This window comes from Anomaloglossus baeobatrachus, chromosome 1 (genome assembly GCF_048569485.1).
Source record: "Anomaloglossus baeobatrachus isolate aAnoBae1 chromosome 1, aAnoBae1.hap1, whole genome shotgun sequence".
NCBI classification, from domain to species: domain Eukaryota; kingdom Metazoa; phylum Chordata; class Amphibia; order Anura; family Aromobatidae; genus Anomaloglossus; species Anomaloglossus baeobatrachus.
In genome coordinates, this window is record NC_134353.1 from 589,590,323 (window position 1) to 589,614,719 (window position 24,397).

General features: G+C 42.7%; 1 protein-coding gene across 3 annotated transcripts in view; it reads right to left on the reverse strand.

The window, feature by feature from the left end:
• ALDH1A1 (aldehyde dehydrogenase 1 family member A1) overlaps positions 1–24,397 on the reverse strand; it is a 268,634-nt gene that overhangs the window by 30,046 nt on the left and 214,191 nt on the right. For all 3 annotated transcript variants that reach the window (XM_075317988.1, XM_075317996.1, XM_075318004.1), the window contains 6 exons: positions 17,637–17,741; positions 13,624–13,764; positions 13,391–13,520; positions 13,246–13,307; positions 12,378–12,506; positions 7,967–8,080 (listed from right to left, as the gene is read on the reverse strand). In XM_075317988.1, the coding sequence (XP_075174103.1) occupies positions 7,967–8,080; positions 12,378–12,506; positions 13,246–13,307; positions 13,391–13,520; positions 13,624–13,764; positions 17,637–17,741 (681 nt within the window). The remainder of the gene's footprint in view (positions 1–7,966; positions 8,081–12,377; positions 12,507–13,245; positions 13,308–13,390; positions 13,521–13,623; positions 13,765–17,636; positions 17,742–24,397) is intronic.

The window sequence follows — 24,397 nt, forward strand, 5'->3', positions numbered from 1 at the left end:
CATTACACATCTGGTATCAACCCCATTTATTACCCCGTTAGCCAACGCACCAGGGCGCGGGATGAGCTGGGGCGAAGCGCCAGAATTGGCGCATCTAATGGATGCGCCATTTCTGGGGCGGCTGCGGCCTGCTATTTTTAGGCTGGGAAGAGTCCAATAACCATGGCTCTTCCCATCCTGAAAATACCAGACCCCAGCTGTCAGCTTCACCTTGGCTGGTGATCTAATTTGGGGGGACCCCACGTTTGTTTTGTTTTTTTTAATTATTTATTTATAAATAATTAAAAAAAAAAACAGCTTGGGGAGCCCTCCAAATTGATCACCAGACAAGATGAAGCTGTCAGCTGTGGTTTGCAGGCTACAGCTGTCTGCTTTACCCTAGCTGGCTATCAAAAATAGGGGGGACCCCACGTCATTTATTTTAATTATTTTTTTTTTCTTTTGGGCTAAATACAAGGCTAGGCACCCTTTAGTGTCACATGAAAGGCACTAAAGGGCGCCAGCTTAGAATCTGCAGAGGGGGGTGGACATTATATATATGTTTGACATCTATCCATTCATCCATTGTAGCATTTTACGCTGTGTGCCCACAATCAGGGTTTGCAGCGTTTTGGGCGCAGAGTGTTTTCCCTGCGTCCATAACGCTGTGTTGTGCAGTAGAAGCACAGTGGAAGGATTTTTAGAAATCCCGTGCCCACTGTGTTTCTTTTCTCTGCAGCATAAACCGACCTGTGGCGCAGCTTCCCGAGCCTCAGCATGTCAATTTATGCTGCGGAGATGAGTGTTTTCTGCAGGTAGAATAGAGCCAAAGTCCACAGCAGCCTGAACCCAAATCGTGGGCATGGGCAGCTGCGTTCTCCCGTGGACAACACTCACATATCTGCAGGAAGGCTGACACTGTGTACTAGCAACATTTTTGTGAAGTACCTGTGGATTCAAAATGCTTACTATACTCCTGAATAAAATCCTTGAGGGGTCTAGTTTCCAAAATGAGGTCACTTGTGGGGGGTTTCTGATGTATAGGTACCCAAGGGACCCTGCTAATGTGACATGGTGCGCGCAATTTACTTCAACTTCTCCAAAATTCAAATGGTGCTCCTTCCATTCCAAGCCCTCCCATTTATCCAAACAAAGGTTTTTGGCCACATGTGGGGTATCCCTGCGCTCACAAGAAATTAGATAACAACCTGTGGAGTACACGTTTTGTTGTTGCCTCTTGAAAAAGTGAGAAATGTGTCGCTAAATCAACATTTTTGTGAAAAAAATGAAAATTTCAATATGGCAACCTAAGCTTATCAAATTCTGTGAAGTATTCGTGGATTCAAAATGCTCAATATACACCTCGATAAAAGCCTTGAGGTGTCTTGTTTCCAGAATGGGGTCACTTGTGGGGGACCTCCACTGTTTAGTCACCTTAGGGTCTTTCCAAATGTGACATAGCGTCCGCTAATTATTCCAGCCAATTGTTCAGTCAAATGGCACTTGTTCCCTTCCGAGCCCTGCTGTGCATCCAAACAGTTGATTTCCACCACACATAAGGTATCAGCAAACTCAGGAGAAATTGCACAATAAATTTTATGCTGATAGTTTTCCGTGTACTCTTGTTAAAAAAAAGCTATCTGGTTGAAGTAACAATTTTGTGGTAAAAATATATTTTTTTTATTTTCACAGCTCAACATTATAAACTTTTGTGAAGCACCTGGGGGTTCAGGGTACTCGCCAAACATCTAGATAAATTCCTTGTGGGGTCTATTTTCCAGAATGGGGTCACTTGTGGAGGACCTCCACTGCTTAGGCACCTCAGGGTCTCTCCTAATGCAACATGGCGTCCACTATTGATTCCAGCCAATTTTGCAGTCAAGTTGCACTCCTTCTCTTCCGAGCCCTGCAGTGTGCCCAAACAGTTGATTTCCACCACGTACAAGATATCACCAAACTCAGGAGAAATTGCGCAATAAATTTCATGGTGATTTTTTTCCTGTTACCCTTGTGAAAAAAAAGCTACCTGGTTGAAGTAACAATTTTGTGGTAAAATTTTATTTTTTTATTTTCATGGCTCAACATTATAAACTTCTGTAAAGCACCTGGAGGTTCAGGGTACTCACCAAACATCTAGATAAATTCCTTGAGGGGCCTAGTTTCCAATATGGGGTCACTTGTGGTGGTTTTTTGCTGTTTACATACCTTAGGGGTCCTCCAAATGCGACATGGTGCCCGCAATCTTTTTCAGCCAAATTTCCTTTCCAAAATTCAAATATTGCTCCTTCCGTTCCAAGCCCTCCCAATTCTCCAAACAAAGGTTTCAGACCACAAGTGAGGTATCACCGCGCTCATAAAAAAGTGGGTAACAAACCTTGGGGTGAAATTTTTGGAATTACCTCTTGAAAAAGTGAAAAAATTGATGCTAAAGCAACATTTGTGAGAAAAAAATGAAAATTTTCAATGTGACAATGTAACGTTATCAAAATCTCTGAAGTACCTGTGGATCTAAAATGCTCACTATACCCCTAGATAGAAGCCTTGAGGGGTCTAGTTTCCAAAATGGCGTCACTTGTGAGGGGTTTCTTCTGTTTAGGTACCTTAGCGGACCTGTAAATGCAACATGGTGCCCGCAATCTATTTCAGCCAAATTTGCTTTCCAAAATTCAAAAATTGCTGCTCCTGTTCCGAGCCCTCCCATTTGTCCAAACAAAGGTTTCTGACCACATGTGGGGTGTTGGCGCGTTCATAAGAAAGTGGGTAACAAGTTTTGGGGTTCATTTTGCTGTGTTATTTCTTCTAAAAGTGAATAAATTTGGGGTAGAGCAATATTTTAGGTAAAATTTTATTTTTTGCTTTTTTTCATTCCACTTTGCTTTAGTTCCTGTGAAGCACCTGAAGGGTTAAAAAACTTCTTGGATGTGGTTTTGAGTACTTTGAGGGGTGCTGTTTTGAGAATGGTGTCACTTTTAGGTATTTTCTGTCACTTAGGCCTCTCAAAGTCACTTCAAATGTGATGTGGTACCTAAAAAAATGGTTTTGTGAATTTTGTTGAAAAAATGGGAAATTGCAGATGAACTTTGACCCCTTCTAACTTCCTAACCCCAAAACATTTTGTTTCAGAAATTGCGCTAATGTAAAGTAGACATGTGGGAAATGTTATTTATTAACTGTTTTGTGTGACATAACTCTCTGGGTTAAGGGCATAAAAATTAAAAGTTTGAAAATTGCAAAATTTTCAAAATTTTCATCAAATTTCCGATTTTTTCACAAATAAAAGCAAAAAATATCGTTCTAAATTTATAACTATCATGAAGTACAATATGTCATGAAAAAACAATGTCAGAATCACCGGGATACGTTGAAGCGTTCCAGAGTTATAACCTCATAAAGTGACACTGGTCAGAATTGCAAAAAATGGCCTGGGCATTAAGGACAAAACTGGCTCCGTCCTTAAAGGGTTAAATTGGGTGAGTGCAATGCAAGAAAATCGTGCATTTCACGCTGACCAATGTTAACCAATGAGTCCGAGCAGATCTGTGATTTTTTTTCATGCTGTTTCGGCATGAGGAAAAAATTGCTGCATGCTGTGATCGGCAGCGTATATTGGACGGTGCATACGAATACAAGTCTATAGGTGTGTGTGAAACTTCGAACAGCACTGATGTCATCCATGTGTAGTGCGATATATGCAGAGACAGACAATGGAGGAGATAGAGAATTTAATCTCTCCATCTTCTCCATACCTGTGCTCCGATTTTTGCATGTGTGTCAAATGGAGCACAGTGAATGACTCTCATCTCATGCTCGCAGTAGAGTTTGATCTACGTGTCTTTACCATATCACATCCAATGTAGAGATGAGTGGAAGTTCGGTTCGGCGGATTTCGGTAGACTTTAAATAAAGTTCGATTTGGGACCTGGACTTGACCTGAACCCAAATGGAAGTCACTAATTAGGGAGATCGGCTCTCTGCCCACATACAGCCAGCCATACACAGAACATTTCTGGGGGTGGCCAGGGTTTCTCCATATTTTTTGTACACACTACATCCAATGACGCTATTGCTACCCTAAATGTGAGCTGATGAAAGACAGCACTGAGCGTACCCGAGCAGAACGATGCTCACAGGAGTGGTTTGCATACGTGCAGGGCCGGATTATAGGCGGGGCAGGCGGGGCTGGAGCCCAGGGGCCCCCACCGAAAGAGCTTCTAAGGGGGCCCCCACCATACTTGGCACTAGGCACCTGTCAGCATTTTTTTTTTCACACCCTCTCCCCCTCCGTAAAGACAGTCTAATAAATCAGCTGTGTTTTCAGGGGGGGGGCACCGCTATTTATTTGCATCTGCGTCTTTAAGACGCAAAAACAAACTGCGGGCACAGGACGCTGATTGACCTCGGAAGTACCAGCGGCCGCTTGAACTTCCGGGGTCAGAGGTGTGCTAATGCTCCCTGCTATGTGCTGCGGCCGTACCTAGAAGCAGGGGCACGGTGTGGTGGGCCGCTGTCTGCTGTCCCCGCTGCGCTCCTTACATGCCAGGCACACTAGCAGGAGCAGGAGGCAGCGAGCTGTGCCGGCTCTGCTGTGTGCCGGCTCTGCTGTGTGCCGGCTCTGCTGTGTGCCGGCTCTGCTGTGTGCCGGCATGTACACTACAGAGGAGCGCAGCAGAGCCAATGACCGCAGCTTCCTGTTTCCGTTCCTATTCAAATGTATTTGCGTCTTTCAGACGTAAATACATTTGAACAGCGCGCCGGGACTGGGCCCCGCCCCCGACGTGCAGCAACGTGATGAGATCAGCACCTTGCTGACGTCATCACAGTGCTGCCGGCGCCACACTGGGGACATGAGGAAGCGAGCGCTCCATGAAGGAGCTGAAGAGACAGGTGTAATTAATGGGGATGAGTGAGGAGGGGCTGAGGACACAACGGTGAACATTTGTGAAGGAACACAGCTGTGTGACAGGCAGAGGAGGAGCACTGTATTCCGAGGGAGGGGGGGGGGGAGGCAGGAGTGTGTAGGGATGGAGCAGTGTAATTTGTGTGTGTAGGGGGTGATGAGGGTTGTATTGTGTGTGGGGGGAGGGGTAATGGAGGGTGCATTGTATTGTGTGTGGGGGGAGGGGTAATGGAGGGTGCATTGTATTGTGTGTGGGGGGAGGGGTAATGGAGGGTGCATTGTATTGTGTGTGGAGGGAGGGGTAATGGAGGGTGCACTGTATTGTGTGTGGGGGGGAGGGGTAATGGAGGGTGTATTGTGTGTGGGGGGAGAGGTCATGAGGGGTGCATTGTATTGTGTGTGTGTGTGTGGAGGGAGGGGTAATGGGTGCATTGTATTGTGTGTGGGGAGAGGGGTAATGGGGGGTGCATTGTATTGTGTGTGGGGAGGGGTAATGGGGGGTGCATTGTATTGTGTGTGGGGAGGGGTAATGGGGGGTGCATTGTATTGTGTGTGGGGAGGGGTAATGGGGGGTGCATTGTATTGTGTGTGGGGAGGGGTAATGGGGGGTGCATTGTATTGTGTGTGGGGAGGGGTAATGGGGGGTGCATTGTATTGTGTGTGGGGAGGGGTAATGGGGGGTGCATTGTATTGTGTGTGGGGAGGGGTAATGGGGGGTGCATTGTATTGTGTGTGGGGAGGGGTAATGGGGGGTGCATTGTATTGTGTGTGTGTGTGTAGGGGTAATGGGGGTGCATTGTATTGTGTGTGTGTGGGGAGGGGTAATGGGGGGTGCATTGTATTGTGTGTGTGTAGGGGTAATGGGGGGTGTATTGTGTGTGTGTGTGTGTAGGGGTAATGGGGGGTGCATTGTATTGTGTGTGTGTGTGTGTGTAGGGGTAATGGGGGGTGCATTGTATTGTGTGTGTGTGCGTGTGTGTGTAGGGGTAATGGGGGGTGCATTGTATTGTGTGTGTGTGTGTGTGTGTGTGTAGGGGGTGATGGGGGGTGCATTGTAGTGTGTGTGTGTGTGTGTGTGTGTCAGAGATGTGTGTGTAAGAAGCAGTACTGTGTGTGTATATATGAATTAGAGCAGTCTGTGCGCCCCCCCCAGAACTATATGGGTTCCCCAGAGCGCTATGTCACCCATCGCAGTGATGAGTACACCACCAGAGCTGTTTGCCACTCCAGTAACGTCTATGCCCCCTGCCCCTCCTGTAATGTATATATTGTAGCCCCCAGCCCCTCTTGTGATGTATATACAGCAGTGCTGTCAGTGTGCAGTCATGTGTGTTAGTGACAGCCATCGTGAAACAGCCACATGTCCTGAAGGAGCTGGACGGAAACAAGCAGGAGAGGTGAGTGAGGCTGCTGGCGACTTTCCCATATTAATACCTGTAAGGGCTCATGCGCACGTAACTGCTGAATATTCTGCAGCGATTTGACAGCACATGTGCGCGTCAAATCGCTGCAGAAACACTGCATAATGGATTCAGTTTTTCTGTACAAAAAAAGCCGATTTCCTGCGCTCTGGCTGCTGCCCCCACCATAGACAGAGCGAGAGCTGCATCCATAGCGCACGGAATAATTGACATGCTCATTTTATGAACGCACGGATTTGGGTCAACATTTTAGCACCCAAATCACTGCGTTCATAAAAGCAACGTGCGCACGTATCATGCACAATCTACATAGCTTCTATAGGGGACACAGGACGCATGCATTTACACTGCAGTGCTATACGCAGCGTAAATGCATGTAATTACGCAACGTGCGCACGAGCCCTAATGCGTCTGTGTCTGCATGTATGTCAGTGTATATAACTGTGCATATATTTGTCTGTTTATATGTATTTTTCTGAATTTGTCTTCAAATATGTATATACGCATGCCTGTATGTGTGTGTGCGTGTCTGTGTGTGGATGGGGCCCACTGAGACTCACCCGGAGGCCACAAAACCCTGGAGCTGGCCCTGGCTGCCTTAACATTGGGATCAATAAAAAATATGTGACAAAAGCGGGCTTTACACGCTACAATATATCTTACGATGTGTCGGCGGGGTCACGTCGTAAGTGACGCACATCCGGCATCGTTAGTGATATTGTAGTGTGTGACAGCTACGTGCGACCCTGATTGTGCGTTAAAACGTTGATTGCATACACGTCGTTCATTTTCTAAAAATTGAACGTCTTTGTTCATCGTTCTTGAGGCAGCACACATCGCTCCATGTGACACCCCGGGAATGATGAACACAGCTTACCTGTGTCCCGCCAGCAATGCGGAAGGAAGGAGGTGGGCGGGATGTTTACGTCCCGCTCATCTCCGCCCCTCCGCTTCTATTGGCCGGCCGCTGTGTGACGTCCCTTTCACTTCAGGAAGTGGATGTTCGCCGCCCACAGCGAGGTCATTTGGAAGGTAAGTACGTGTGACGGGGGTTAATCGTTTGTGCGACACGGGCAACAAATTGCCTGTTCCCCACATACGATGGGGGCGTGTGCGATCGCATACGAGATCGAAATGTGTAAAGCAGCCTTAACTCTACTTTCTGTGTGTAAGTGGACAGCTGTGATTTATCCTGGACTGTATCTGTATTGTAGTGCTGTAAATCTGAATGTGGCAGAACAGGATAAGATAAATGTTCATTGGATTTATATCTAAATGCTACGGTTCGTGCTCTACTGTTATGGCTAAAAATGTTAACGTTATGGGGCCCCCATCAGATTTTCTGCCCAGGGGCCCCCACCAACCTTAATCTGGCCCTGCATACGTGAAGCACCCAAACACCGATCTCGAGCTCTGTCTTTTTTTTGTAAAGTCTGTGTTTGGTGCGAATACCAAACTCCAAATCTCAGGTTCGCTCATCTATCATCCAATGCTATATGCTAATATGACCGTTCCCTTAAAATAAAGACAGCGTTTCAGAGAAAAACATACAGCCGGGCTCTGCTTAATGCTGACCATAGGTAGCGCAGCATAAATCGACTGACCATTCTCTTTAAACATTACAATTTTAGAATTTTTTTTGTTATTATAAGTAAAATAGGAGTAATACCTCAGTTGATCCAGTGAATGCAACCTTATCAATGTCCATATGATGTGATATGGCTGATCCAGCAGTGGGTCCATATCCAGGAACAATATTCACTACGCCTGGTGGGATACCTGCCTACAAGATAAAAAAAGAGGCAAAATCACTACACATTCAAACAGTATACATCTGTCATGAAAAAAACCCAAAAAATTGAATATTACTATAAAATGTAGAGCTTTAAAGCCGCTTTACACGCTGCGATATCGTGACCGATGGCATGGGTATCCGCCCCCATCGGTTGTGCGACATGGGCAAATCACTGCCCGTGGCGCACAACATCGAACAGACCCATCACACTACTTAGGCTGCTTTCACACTACGTTTTTTTAGCATGCATCATGAACGTTTTTTTGCTGCAAAAGCGGATCCTGTTTTTGCAAAGAAAAAAGCATGCAAACTCATGTGTTATTTTGCAGGATCCTATCACTTTAAGTTTATGGGCGGGCATTGGAGTCATGTGATCGGGAGTGAGGGAAACTGAACGTGAAAGACTGTGAGCCAACATCTGACAGCTGCGGAGGTTCATAACCAAGGTAAACGTCGGGTAACTTGGTTGGATACCCGATATGTACCTTGGTTACAAGCGTCTGCAGCTGCTAGGAGCAAGGCTGCCTGCTCCCTGGAAAGGTAACGAAGGTAAACATCGGGTAACTAAGCCCGCGATTACCTGATATTTACCTTGGTTACAAGCGTCCTCCGTTCTCAGGCGGGGGAGAGAGGGAGGGGGAGAGAGAGACTGATCACGCGAGGCTGGTTTCTGGGCATGCTCAGTAGAGCAAGCAGGATCCTGTCTATCAGCATGCCAGCGTTCACATACATTTGCGTGCAGTATAGTCAGGATCCAGCAATTTGCAGTATTTGGACGCAGCTCAAAAACGCTACAAGTAGCGTTTTTGAAAAATGTTAAAAAACTGCAAGTCGCTGGATCCTCACTAAAACGCACGCAAACGCAGGTGAGCGCATGTGAACGCATGTTGACGCGAGTCCATTGCAAATGCATTGAAATGAAAACGCATTTGCACTGGATCCGTTTTTGCATTAAAAAAACGTTCATGACGCATGTTAAAAAAATATAGTGTGAAAGCAGCCTTACCTGCCCTGCAACGTCGCTGTGACCGGCGAAACGCTTCCTTTCTAAGGGGGCCGCCGCCCAATAGAAGCAGAGGGGCGGAAATGAGCGGGATGAACATCCCGCTCAACTCCTTCCTTCCGCATTGCGGGCAGGAGGCAAGTAAGGAGAGGTTCCTCGTTCCTGTGGTGTCACACATAGCGATGTGTGCTGCCGTAGGAACGAGGAACAACTTCGTTACTGCTGCAGCAACGATGTTTGAGAATGGACCCCCATGTCACTGATGAGCGATTTTGCACGTTTTTGCAATGATGCAAAATCGCTCAAAGGTGTCACACGCAACGGCATCGCTAAAGCGACCGGATGTGCGTCACAAATTCCATGACCCCAACGAGATCGTTTGAGCGATGTCGCAGCGTGTAAAGCGTTTACACATAATATTTCATAAAAAACATTTGATTTTGAATGCCATCTTGCAAAAAATAAATATCTGATTGTGCAGTCTAGCTTAATGGAGCTTGGATCTAGAAAGTAAAGTAAAATAATGTGTATAAGCTCAAGAAAGTGCTGAAGCACAAGTGGGTAGATTCAGGGCAAAGAAGATTAGATCTGATAGACAGATGGCATCTATCCACAGATGTGATCTCAAAGGGGTTGTCCAGAATATTAAAAACATGTCTGCCATTTTCCGTATACAGCACCACCATAGTCTTCTACTCTGCGCCACTTAATTTAATGGAGCCGAGCTGCAATATCCAACTATAGACAGGGGAAGAGCTGTTTTTGAGAATAACATACATGTACAGTATTTTGAAAATTGGAGAAAGTTTTTAATTTGGATCTATCACCAGATTTCATTGTACAAAGCGCACACATTATCAAATAAATCTTTTAGACCTGATGAGTCTGGTGTACGTAATTTGAAAATCTGTGTCAAAAAGCTGTAAAATTATTTTTCAAAGTATTAACTCAATTTTGTCATCCAGTTTGATGACTCCTCAGTATTCCTCCTTCCTGCTGCTAAGATCTTACACTGTGAAGTACAATCTGCAGCTATCAGTCAGGCTGGGTGGGTGGGAGAATGAATACACTGGGACTTGTGAGTCTCTTAAGGCCCCGTTACACGCATCGATTTATCATGCGATCGCATGTACGATCGCACCCGCCCCCATCGTTTGTGCGTCACGGGCAATTTGTTACCCGTGTCGCACAAAGTCGGTAACCCCTGTCACACGTACTTACCTCCCAAACGACCTCGCTGTGGGTGGCGAACATTCTCTTCCTGAACATTCTCTTCCAGCGACGTCACACAGCGGCCACCCAATAGAAGTGGAGGGGAGGAGATGAGCGGGACATACCGCCCATCTACTTCCTTCCTCAATGCCGGCGGGACGCAGGTAAGCTGTGTTCGTCATTCCCGGGGTGTCATACAGAGCAATGTGTGCTGCTTCAGGAACGACGAACAACCTGCATCCAGGAATGTGACCGATATTTTGAAAATGAACGACGTGTCAACGAGCAACGATAAGGTGAGTATTTTTGCCTGTTAACAGACGCTCTTAGCTGTCACACGCTATGATATGTCAAACGATGCCGGATGTGCGTCACGGAATCCGTGACCCCGACGACCTATCGCCCAATATATCGCAGCGTGTAACAGGGCCTTAACTCTAAAGCTTGTATATATTCATTATAACATCAACATGGTTATACAGTCATTCTGATGTGGCTTTTCAAAGTAAGTACATCCGCTTCATAAGGTTTAGCATATTTATTATGTATTAGTTTGTTCTTTGTATTGTGAAGCATGTTAAAAGATGTGCCTTAAAGGGCTACTCCACAGAGGTAAAAAAATTCTTCTACTCTACCTGCCCTTATAATCTATAAAGATGTGATGCACAGTGCTGTTTTTGTACCTGTAATTTGCTGCTCCCCCTCCCCTCTGGGACATTACATCGCAAATCCCAGGGGTGTGGCCTGCTCCATGCTGTTATTAACAACCCATCCCCCTAGTAATATCTGCTTCTGTTCTGGTCAAGAGCAGGTGCCTCCCCTCCTTGGATTACAGGGAAACAGGTATTATCAGGGGTTGGCTGTTACTAATAGCATGGAGCAGGCCACACCTCGCCATGCACCCTGCTCTCGTATAGAAGAAAAGCAGCCCCCCATGCCCTCTGTTCTTGGACAGAAGTAGATATAATCAGGGGGCTGGCTTATACCAACAGCATGGAGCAGACCATGCCCCCAGTATGCCCCTTGTTCTCAGACAGAAGCAGTTATAATCAGGGGGCTGGCTTATACCAACAGCATGGAGCAGACTATGCCCCCATTATTCCCTTGTTCTCAGACAGAAGTAGATATAATCAGGGGGCTGGCTTATACCAACAGCATAGAGCAGGCCATGCCCCCTACATGCCCTCTGTTCTCAGATAGAGACAGATATTATCAGGGGGCAGGCTTATACCAACAGCATAGAGCAGGTCATGTCTCCTCCATGGTCTTTTTTCTCAGCCAGAAGCAGATATAATCACGTGGCTAGTTTATACCAACAGAATGGAGAAAGCCACACTCTCACCATGCCCCCTGTTCTCAGACAGAAGCAGATATTATTAGGGGGCTGGCTTATACCAACAGTATGGAGCAGGCCATGCCCCTCATGTATGACAATGTCCCAGAAGGCGGGGAGCAGTGAGAGCAGCTCACGTGTCACACTGAATTACAGGTATTGTAAGGATAACAGAACTGCACTGAGCATCTTATCTTTAACATTTATGAACACAGGCAGAGTACAATAATTTTTTATCGCCTCAGAATACCCTTTAAGTTTACAAGGAGTCTTTGTTATAAAACTCCTTCTAGAGTGAGACATTTTCACATTGCATATCACTTTATAGACTGGCCCACATGTACTGTTGTTGTTGCACCAAAAATCTGTGATGTTATGCCTTTTTTGGTGCAAATTACAAATTTATTATTGATTTGCACTAAAGTGAACCAATGTGAGAATCTCGTTAGAAACTTTTCAAAAATGAATAAAAACGGGTTCATTAAAGATATAAATGCACTAAATGTATTATAGAAATTGTTTGCCAATTATTGGTCTAAAGTCAGCCACTTTCTGTGAAAATAAGACGTAGTACCTACCGTAATTTCTAGCAAGAAGCAGCAAATGTACCAAGCAGCCTGAGTTTGTTATACAGCATGATCGTGTATAGGCGGTTACATAATATCATTGTAATTCTACTGTTTGTAAAGCTAAAGCACATAAATCAGCCTATTTGCTTTTGCACAAGTAGCACACACCTCTTTTATTAGTGATCCCATATACAGCGCAGTCAGTGGTGTTTGTTCGGCTGGCTTGATGACAACTGTATTGCCACAGCAGAGGGCAGGTGCGATTTTCCATGCAAACATTACAAGTGGAAAATTCCACTGTGAAACAAAAAAGATATTTTGTATCATTATTATTGCAGATAAAATGCCTTTTCAATATTTTGATGATGACCAAATACTAGTTTACTTCTTCTGTAGAGGTTTAAGCTTCCTATATCTTCTACCAAGTGCTTTCCAGAAAAAGAAGGTATAGATTGCAGTATTATCTATCCATTCTTGACATGTAATAATTGTTTTTTATTGTTACCATGTTTTCTTCCTATAATCTGATGAATACCGTATTTCACATGTGGGGTAGATGTAGACGTTTGGTTTGTATTTTGTTTGTGTAGCCTATTTGTGTTTGTGTAGCATACATTGATTGTCGTTGGTTATATTCCATTTATTGTCTGGACTGTTTAAATGGGCCAACTAGAAATAAATATGCCCTGAACAATTGTAATTTGATTGTTACTTGCCCTTAGAATATCATATTATTGGCAACACATCACATGTACACTTGGGGCGATACGCTGCAGATAAAAATGATTATTAGTCCAATGTTTGTTCTTGTTCGTTGGGAGATTGCCGCTTGTTTAAGTGAGCCGATAATCAGGAGCAAATAGGCCATTAGACTGACACCTAACTACAGACTCAGAGTCAATTGGTCTAAAATCAGCACAAATAAGCAATTTCAAAATCAATATCTGGAATTAGAACACTAAAATGTCTATAGATGTATTGTGTTTGGCAATTTTTGAAAATTAACAAAAGTCTGTTGCTTCTATTGCCTACTTACAGGGATTATTTGACCACACACGCCAACAGGTTCATGTCTTGTGAATGTAAAGAAATCTCCATCTTTAAGTAAAAGAAGTTACAGGTTACCGAAGTTCCATGATTCTTCATTCTTGCAGACATCAGATAGCTATAAAACAACCTACCCATAGGGATTGTGCGGCCATGGTTTTTGTCTGCCCAGCCTGCACAGTAGCGGAGGGATTTAACAGCTCCTGGTATGTCACCGAAGTAGGACGAGGTAAATGCCTTTCCTGCATCAATGGATTCCATAGTCTGAAAATATTGCAGTTTATTTATATAGTCCAAGATGTAAATGCATCATAAAGACATTTTATAAGAAGTAATAATAACATGTTGTCACATGAAAACCACTTACACTTAGAATCAAGTTGTCACGTTCTATGAGGTCTGCCAACTTATTCAAGATTTTACCCCTCTGAGAGGCATCCATCCTACGCCATGGTGACCCAAACTGGAATGCTTCTCTTGCTGCTTTCACAGCTTTATCTACGTCTTCCTAGAAGCGAAGGATGATTAGGTTTGCAAATTAAAATCTTTCCATCATGACTCAACTTCAAGCTTAAATCCCACATTTCACTCTCCAACAGGTCTGAGAATACATGATATAGCATTAGGATTTACGTTCATTTGTCAGATATTTACAAGGAAAGACTGAACTCTGGTCACACTTTGACTCTGGTCACACTTTGACTGTCTTTATGTCTGCTGAGTAGCTTTTTTGTTGTTAAAGTGGTTGAAGACCCCTGCCCATATGCTCTGTTAGGGCATATGGATGTCATATATACCGTGTTTTCCCGAAAATAAGACAGGTGCTTGTATTCATTTCTGCTTTGAAAAATGCGCTAGTGGTTATTTTTAGGGGGTGTGTTATATTTGCTTGTTGTACTAGTGCCGAGGATTGCCCCACAATCCTCATCATCTCTCCTGAGCTGACAGTGACAGCTGCATAGAAATACACACTGTAACACTCAGATCAGGAGTGCCGGTGATGAGTGCAGTGAAAGCATATTCACCCTCTTCTGCACCCAGAATCCTCCCAACACTCTGAATCCTGCATAGGCCCTGACACTCTATGCCTGCTGTACTGTATCACTGTACCAGAATTACATTGCAATCATCGGCGACTCTCCTGAGCTGAGAGTAACAGCTGCATAGAAATACACTCTGTCACTCACAGCTCAGGAGAGTCACCGATGATTGCGATGTGATCCTGAGATAGGCAGCACTGGGAATACAGCAGGCAGAGTGTAGGTGCAGAGCAGGACTCAGAGTGGTGCATAGACTATGGGTGAGGAGGCTGAATATTAATTCACTTAATTAGCCATGCGCTTGCTCACCGCAATCAGCAGTGGCACTCCTGATCTGATCGTGACAGCGTGTTTGTCTATTCAAATGTCACTCTCAGCTCAGGAGAGCCAACAAGTATTGTGATTCTATCCTCGTACAGTGATACAGTTCAGCAGGCATAGAGTGTTTGTGCAAGTCTCAGAGTGGTGGGCAGATTCTGGGTGGGGAAGAGGGTGAATATTCATTCACTTAATTAGCCAGGGCTTAGAGCAACACAAGTGGACAATAAAAGTTATGTATCTAGAAATAGGGTTGCATAAGATCTATTTTAGGATACTGTTAGCTTGAATATGCAACAAGGGCTTATTTTTGGAGTAGGGCTTATATTTCAAGTCTACTCCAAAAGGCCAAAAAATGAAATTCACGTATAAGCAAGATGAACAAGTAAAATCTTTATGTAGCCAAAAATGTACACAATATTGTATATAACAAATTATTGAACATTCATTCTGCAATTTTATTGGAAATTAGTTGTTGTGCCTTTTCCTTTTCTCTTCAAAACTTCTGTTGATACCTTTTTATTTCTGGGGGGCTATTATACTATATGTGGAACTATGGGGGCGGCATATTACTATATAGAGGACTATGTGGGGCCAATTATACTATATGGAAGGCTATGCCTGGGCCATTATTATATTTGGAAGGCTATGTAGGGGCCATTATACTATTTGGAAAGCTATGTGGCGGCCAATATAATAATTGTAGGGCGCCTTTATACTTATTTAATATAATTTTTATATAATATTGGGAGGGAGCCTTTATATTTTATGGAGTGCAATTTTAGGGCCATTATGCAGTATGCAAGCAATTATACAGTATTAAAGTTTGTGTGGGGTCCATCAAGATTTGAGGAGGGCTTTGTGGAGGCCATTATACTGTTTAGAGGGTTACTGGGAGCCATTATAGAGTGTGAACATGTATACCCATTGTACGCATGGAGGTCTGTGTGGGAGTCACAATTGGGGATCATACTGTCCTGGGATTACTATACTTTGCTGGGAGAGAGGAGGGTGGGTACATTAAGGTCATCATATTGTGCATGAGGAGGGTACTGTGGAAGAATTAACTGTGGTGTATCATACGAAGTTTCTGGAGGTTTTTTGTTATCATCATACTTTATATATCTTCACCTACATTATAAAACTGCCGACTATACCACTCCAGACAATAATGCAGACACTGTGGGGTATCATACGGAGTTTGTGGAGGTTTTTTGTTATCATCATACTTTATATATCTTCACCTACATTATAAAACTGCTGACTATACCACTCCAGACAATAATGCAGTACTGATTGCTAGAAATCAGTACTAGTGTCTGTTCACCTTTGGACACTAATTTATACAGCATATCAGAGGATAAACTGCACAATAGAGTTCAAAGATCAAAACTCACACAGGTCTGCAAGGATAAAATTGTCTGAAACATAAAAGGTGATTTTTATATAATTTCAAACACTGAACTCAGTAAAAATATTGAAAATATTTGATCAATCACATTTTTGTAACACTGAGTACAACATGAGCGAGTAGAGACTTTTTATTGATTCATCCAAAAAAAGTCTGCAAGCTGTGGTACTGCACAATGGCAGCATGTATTGTCCAGTGCCTGTAGGGCATTCTGTGCACTTGAAGGAAAGCTATGAGAATTTAGTCAATATTCTCAAGAAACTTAACTATGAGGAGGATAGATGGTCAATATGTGGTGACCTGAATTTTTCTCTTTACTCCTTGGGCAGTGTTGAGAATACACAAAATACCAATGCTTTTTGTGTGAATGGGACAGCTGGGATAAGACTTATCACTGGAGCCAAAAAAAGTTGGCCAACGAGAACATCTTTGCATACTGGACTCAAGAATATAGTTGCGGAAGGTTTTGTTGATCCCACTAAAATTCTCTTGCCACCACTCCACATTAAGCTTGGACTGAGAAAGCTGTTTGTGAATACTGACTGTCTTGACAGAAGGAGTCTTTTAAGTACCTGTGTACCAAGATTAAGGGACTCTTCAAAGCAAAACTGAAGAAAGGCATTTTTGTGGGTCTGGATATTCGAAACCCGATGAGTGATGATGTGTTCAAAACAAAAATAAAAGCTGTTGAGAAAAAGCCTTGGGATTATTTTAAAGAAGTTGTGAATACATTGCTAGGTAACACCAAAGATCCAAAACTTAAGTCCATCGTGGAGAACATGGTGAAACGTTTCAAAGCTTTGGGCTGTCTGATGAATTTTAAGTTACAGTTTTTGCATCCCAATTTGGATGACTTTCCTGAAAACTTTGGTGCTGTTAGCGAAAAGCAATGAGAAAGATTTCATCAGGATATCAAACAGATGGAACAACGATACCAAAGTAGATGGAACATGAACATGATGGGGGACGACTGCTGGATGCTTCAGAGAAGATCCGCAGGCCTTCTATAAGAGAAAAGGCAGAGAAGCTTTGAAAAGGAAAAGGCGTAAGAATTAATTTCAATACAGTTGCAGTATGAATGTGCAATAAATATATATGTATATATAATGTTGTGTACATTTTGGCAATAAAGATTATTCTTGTTCATTTCTGTTGCACGTAATTTCACATGCGTTTTGAACAAAATCCATAGATGACGGTTAGAAATAGAAGGGTTTGTTTAAATCCGGGTATAAGAAAATATAAGAATCAGTTTTTAGATTTGATACAATTTTCCGATCTGTGTAATTTCTTTAAACAGCGTTCTCCACTCTGGAGAGCAAGGTTGGAAACCACTTATCAATGTTGTGCACAACTAGAAGTACAGACCAAAAGCTCAAAAAATGCAAAAATATTTCCCATATTGGGACTTTCTTTCTGCTTTGATAAATATAAAGTTTTAGTCAGCGTTTGGTCTCTGCAAAGTAAACTACAGTTCCAGAAAGTGATGTTTTTCTCATTCTATGAAAATAATGGCAGGTTCTCTACGTAAAATATAATGCAATATACAAATTCACCAAGAATGGCACTTTAAAGTTAATTGTGACAAAGTAGACTCTACATGTTCCTTACCTTATCCCCTTCTTCTATCTCGCATATCTTTTCTCCTGTGGCTGGGTTGAAGACGGGGAATTTCTTACCACTGACGGAATTATGCCATTCATTGTTAATAAAGATCTGTGTGAAAGTAAGGAATCCCATATATCAAACTGTGGTACAACATTAGCACTGTCATTTTCTGCAATATATACAGTGCCTACAAGTAGTATTCAACACCCTGCAGATTTAGCAGGTTTACACATTCGGAATTAACTTGGCATTGTGACATTTGGACTGTAGATCAGCCTGGAAGTGTGAAATGCACTGCAGCAAAAAAGAATGTTATTTCTTTTTTTTTTTTTTTTTTTTTTTTTTTTTTTAAATTGTGAAAGTTTATTCAGAGGGTCATTTATTATTCAACCCCTCAAACCACCAGAATTCTGTTTGGTTCCCCTAAAGTATTAAGAAGTATTTCAGGCACAAAGAACAATGAGCTTTACATGTTTGGATTAATTATCTCTTTTTCCAGCCTTTTCTGACTAATTAAGATCTTCCCCAAACTTGTGAACAGCACTCATACTTTGTCAACATGGGAAAGACAAAGGAGCATTCCAAGGCCATCAGAGACAAGATCGTGGAGGGTCACAAGGCTGGCAAGGGGTACAAAACCCTTTCCAAGGAGTTGGGCCTACCTGTCTCCACTGTTGGGAGCATCATCCGGAAGTGGAAGGCTTATGGAACTACTGTTAGCCTTCCACGGCCTGGACAGCCTTTGAAAGTTTCCACCCGTGCCGAGGCCAGGCTTGTCCAAAGAGTCAAGGCTAACTCAAGGACAACAAGGAAGGAGCTCCGGGAAGATCTCATGGCAGTGGGGACATTGGTTTCAGTCAATACCATAAGTAACGTACTCCACCGCAATGGTCTCCGTTCCAGACGAGCCTGTAAGGTACCTTTACTTTCAAAGCGTCATGTCAAGGCTCGTCTACAGTTTGCTCATGATCACTTGGAGGACTCTGAGACAGACTGGTTCAAGGTTCTCTGGTCTGATGAGACCAAGATCGAGATCTTTGGTGCCAACCACACACGTGACGTTTGGAGACTGGATGGCACTGCATACGACCCCAAGAATACCATCCCTACAGTCAAGCATGGTGGTGGCAGCATCATGCTGTGGGGCTGTTTCTCAGCCAAGGGGCCTGGCCATCTGGTCCGCATCCATGGGAAGATGGATAGCATGGCCTACCTGGAGATTTTGGCCAAGAACCTCCGCTCCTCCATCAAGGATCTTAAGATGGGTCATCATTTCATCTTCCAACAAGACAACGACCCAAAGCACACAGCCAAGAAAACCAAGGCCTGGTTCAAGAGGGAAAAAATCAAGGTGTTGCACTGGCCTAGTCAGTCTCCTGACCTTAACCCAATTGAAAACTTGTGGAAGGAGCTCAAGATTAAAGTCCAAAGAACCTAGATAACTTGGAGAAGATCTGCATGGAGGAGTGGGCCAAGAAAACTCCAGAGACCTGTGCCGGCCTGATCAGGTCTTATAAAAGACGATTATTAGCTGTAATTGCAAACAAGGGTTATTCCACAAAATATTAAACCTAGGGGTTGAATAATAATTGACCCACACTTTTATGTTGAAAATGTATTAAAATTTAACTGAGCAACATAACTTGTTGGTTTGTAAGATTTATGCATCTGTTAATAAATCCTGCTCTTGTTTAAAGTTTGCAGGCTCTAACTTATTTGCATCTTATCAAACCTGCTAAATCTGCAGGGGGTTGAATACTACTTGTAGGCACTGTATCTATGGAGCATTATAAGACAATATATACGCCTCTATAATTACATATATGCCAGTCTATTCCTCATAGTTTTAAAGAACAATGTAAACTTTTTTCCATCATTAACAGGATTTCTAATAGTGCATGTTTCATTTTATACTAATATTACCATACCAGGGTCATTTCTTGTATGTTACATGTATTCATTTAAAACTTATCATATGAATAAATGCATACATCTTCCATACTTTGTCCGCATTGACATGATTAGGGTCCTGCTGTCCCCCCATGAGAAGATAGGTATCTAGCTACCGCTGAAGGTGCCCATACGCCTATCTTTCCCGACTCACTCAGGCACAAGGAACTTCAGTTTAGCTGACAGCTATTCCTTCCATATTCCCTGAACACATGCACACTCCATTAGTCCATAAAAGCATGTGTCTCTAATGTGGAGAGGGAAGTAAGCCAGATACCTGTAGTGAAGGTTCATCCCTCCGTCCAAAATCATCAGTGGAAACAGATCCATCAGCAAATCATTGACAGAAAATTTGTGCAGACACACTATTTTTGTCCAGCTAAAAAAAAAACCTGATTTCAACCTTATACGTTTTTTAGCATGAAAACCTATGGAAAATGGATCGATTAAATAGCCATCTGGTTGTCTTCCATTTGAAACAGATCTGTTTATTGCTTACTGGATCAGTTCTGAATATATGATTACTGGACCTGTGAACTGTCAATTGACAATCCAAATGTCTAGTAATCAACTGTTTGAAACTGATCCAACAAGCAAAAACAGATCCATTTCTAATGGAAGAAAAGCCAATGGCTGTTCAACTGATCCGTTTTCCATAGACTATGTTAAAAAAAATGGATCCATTTCCAATCAGTTTTTTATCTAGACAATGGTTGTGTATGCAGAACTTTTTGTCCTGCTAAAATAACTGATTGCTGCTGGATCCATTTCACATGGATGATTACTGGACATGTGAATTTAGCCTATGGGCTTGTGCAGACAGCTGTAGATTCTCTTATGAATATTGAGTCGATTATGCAAATAATACTCTGATCAAACTCTGAAAGGAGTTTGATGAGAGTGTTAACATAGTGTGATCCAATTCTCTTGCCTGAGGAGAAGATGGAGAAAAAAATTCTCCATCTTCTCCATTGAGTGAGTCTGTGAAAATCGAACTGCACACAGATGTCATCCGAATGCAGCCCAATGTTTCCACACACTGATTGACTTACATGGCCGAGTGAAAGGCGAATAACAGATCAAACTTGGACATGCAGTGATTTTTTACTTGGACAGACACTTTCCAGGGAAAAAATTCTGACATGTGCTCGACTCCATGAGATAACACTCCTCCAAGTATGATCCAATGCTTTGTCGAATTGAACGTGGACACAAAATACGGTCGTCTACACTTGCCCAAAGCCTTCTTCTGCTGACATTATTTGTCAGGGAAGAGTCAGGAAGCATACACCTTAGATGGTTATGTTGTCCCAATAAAATTGCTGATTTTTTAACTTTTTTCTAATGTATGGTGAGACCTTTATTTCCCACCATTGTAATCTCAAACAGGCATGGCTATGAGAAGCGAAGAAAAAAGAGCTGCCAGTCTAATTGTAAGTACAGACAGCTTTTGGTTCTTTAATATGGCTGCATTATAACGCTAACTAATTACTGTACCTTTATGCCATGTGCAGACATTGAGTATTTGGTGAGTTTTTTACCTCAGTATTTCATGAGTTCTTTACCTCAGTATGTGGTGAGTTTTTTACCTCAGTATTTGGTGAGATTTTCACCTCAGTATTTGGTGAGATTTTTACCTCAGTATTTGTAGCCAAAACCAGGAGAGGAACAATTAGAGGAAAAGTATATTAGACACACAGGCACCACTTCTGTATTTTGACCCACTCCTGGTTTTGGCTACAAATACTGAGGTAAAAAAATCACCAAATACGCAACATGTGCACATGGCCTTAAGCTGGGTTCACACACAACAACAACGACATCACTGTTACGTCACCATTTCCTGTGACGTAACAGCGACCTTAGATGATCGCTAGTAAGCTGTCAAACATGTAATTTTAAGCAGCGACAGAGCAGCGATCATAGCGACCTCGACGGTTGTTGTGCGGTGTCACACGCGTCGCTATGCGATGACTCAGACCTTGATAAAGGCGTGGTGTTTACCCCTAGACATGTTTTGCATTGCCTCTTTTCACGCCCCTCTGTTCCGATTGGTAATCGCTACAGCGCCTTTGTGTTGCCTTTTTTCACGCCCCTCTATTCCGATTGGTGATCATTACAGCGGCGCCTGATTGGGTGACCATGCCAAACAAAGGAAGACGCAGTGGTGCTTTCATTCATTCTATTTCATTTCATTCAGATCCACAAAGAACGACACACTAGTGACAGCAGACAGAGAATCTACTACGTGGAACAAAGAATGGAACTTAAAGAATGAAATCACTGTAACGCCTTCGGCAAGGTACCCAATCAGAACGCTGTTCTAACCACCAATCGGAGTCGTAGGGGCGTTGCAAAATACACCGCAAAAATACACCCTTGTCCTGCCTTCAGTCCTACGTCACTGCCTTCAGCGTTGTCGCGACCGTCGCTGCTGCAGTGTCAAACACAAGTATGCTGAGCTTATCATCATGGCACAGTGGGATAGCAGCGATCAAAAAATGACCTGGAATATTCAGGAGCGAGCAGCGATTTTGCCGCAGGGGTCTAATCGTTGTTATGTGTCACACACATCGACGTCGCTGTTGAGGTCGTTGCTACATCACAGAAAATGGCGACTTAGCAGCGATGTCGTCGTCGCTGTGTGTGACACCACCTTTATAGTCAAATATGGGATCAGATCCTGTCATACGAGATAAGGGAAAATGTTTTCCAAAGGATGCTTCCCATCATCGTCTTCTGTACTGATATGTATTCCAACCATGAGCACAGAGCCCATGTGTATTGTCAGCTTAACATAAGCATCTTAAGATACTGGAGCTCAAAGTTCTTACTATTTATATTATTAATTGAAGCATTACTTGTGAAAAGTTGATATCATTAATCTGAGCATAAATACCTGCTAAGTCTACATTATTAGAGGATAATTTTGTGTGACTACGTTCTTAGGTAGTGAAAACGGAATTAGATAGGGTGTTAAATCCTTACACTTATGAAAACATTTTTTTGTGTGAGTGATTATTGAATAAAAAAAAACAAAAAAACACTTCTTGGCTGTGATACTGAAGGAGTCTTGCCAGAAGTCACATAATACCCTCAGATGTGAGTAGGCCGGGTTTTCTTTGCCTCATTATGCGGCCTCCATGCTGTGATCATCTGTATATGGTCACATATTGACTCTTCCATGCATGGCAAGTTACTTATTCATTTCAAAGGAAATTATTTGAGAAACCACAGGAAGCATTGCCTTGATTAGTGAGAAATGCCAGGTCACAGACTTAAGTTACATTTTTTTTATTATTTTCAGTGCATTCGGAAACCTTGTGTATGGCACAGTGAAGCGAGCTGCACAGTAGTTTTGACTGGATATCAAGCACACACTGTGCTCATTTCATTCCACACTCAGCCACCGGACCTCTGAGGTGACCTGCCTGGGCCGTGCACATGACGGGCCGTCACTTTGTCTTACACAGAGGCATCTCTGTTTGCTAGTATCAGCGAGTGAATGACAGCATTGTCTAGACTGACCCATCATCACTGGTCTACTGATTTCTAATATTATGTATATCTGACAATATGTTGTACCACAATCGTCAATCTGGGTCTTGTATCCAATTCACAGCTTTGACCCACTACACAGACTTGTATATTCCCAGCTTAGCTAACAGTTAGGTTTCATTTGCCAAAGTGACCTTATACATTTATGATGAAATCTTTGTAAAGTGTCGGTATCAAATGCATCTATATATTAGAAATGTAGCTACAGCCAAGAATACATTGTATTGCTATATTAATGTCCATCAGATGATATGAAATGGGCTGCAGGTGATATGAATATTATGTCAACAATATCATTTTCTTTTCTTAATTTATAGGTACAGGGACATTATTTATTAAATATAGAGTTTTAAAACGATGATTTATATGAAAGAAATAGATAAAAATGAGGCATTTCGTGAAGCCTTCATTGGTTTCCTATTGTGTCCATGTGCTAGAACATGCTGCATTTCACATTCCCCTTTAAGACTTTTACGTCATGTAATTTATCAGAAATTGTGAGCTATGGGAGTCATCAATTAACCTATCATGAAAAGTCATGGATTATAGGATGTATGTGTTTATTCTTTTAAAAGTGTTAGCCATTGGGCAGTGCAATATTGTTATTTGTGAAATGGCTTTATTTTTAAGACCTAGGGACTAGCAGGAGACGACTTCAGTATCCAGTTAACGTAAATCATTTTAATTCTGGCTGGCAAGACTGCCCTACAGGGGTAACTACCGCATCCTGTAAACATCAGCAACATAGGGCGGAAATCATGTCAGACTGCATATTTCTTTTCTGATAGGGAATCTGGAAGTGCAAAGTTACTTCAAACCAAGCACAGCACCTTGTAGGAGGCATAGCCCTAATAAAATTTGTACCCTTATTGACCAAATCCATTGCTGTATCTGCCAGAAATTGTTCTGTAATAAAACATACTAGTGAGAAGATTGCAACACCCTTGGCTTAGCTGAGAAGTTCAGTGCACTATCCCATCTACATGTTTCCTATCTATCTTGATGTTGGCTTCTGTAAAGGTTCATTTAAATGGACCAGCCAGGGGCAGTAAACGACCATTGATCAATAAACATCTACCGATCAGCAGTAATTTCATAGCCTGTTTACACAACAGTAGATGATGCACACTGATGTGTGCAAGTTCTGCTAAGAATAATAATTATTTGTGCACAAAAGATCATTTCATCCGATGAACGAGCATTTTACTCGTTAATTGGGTGATCGACATCCTATTTATGTTGAAAGATTATCGTGA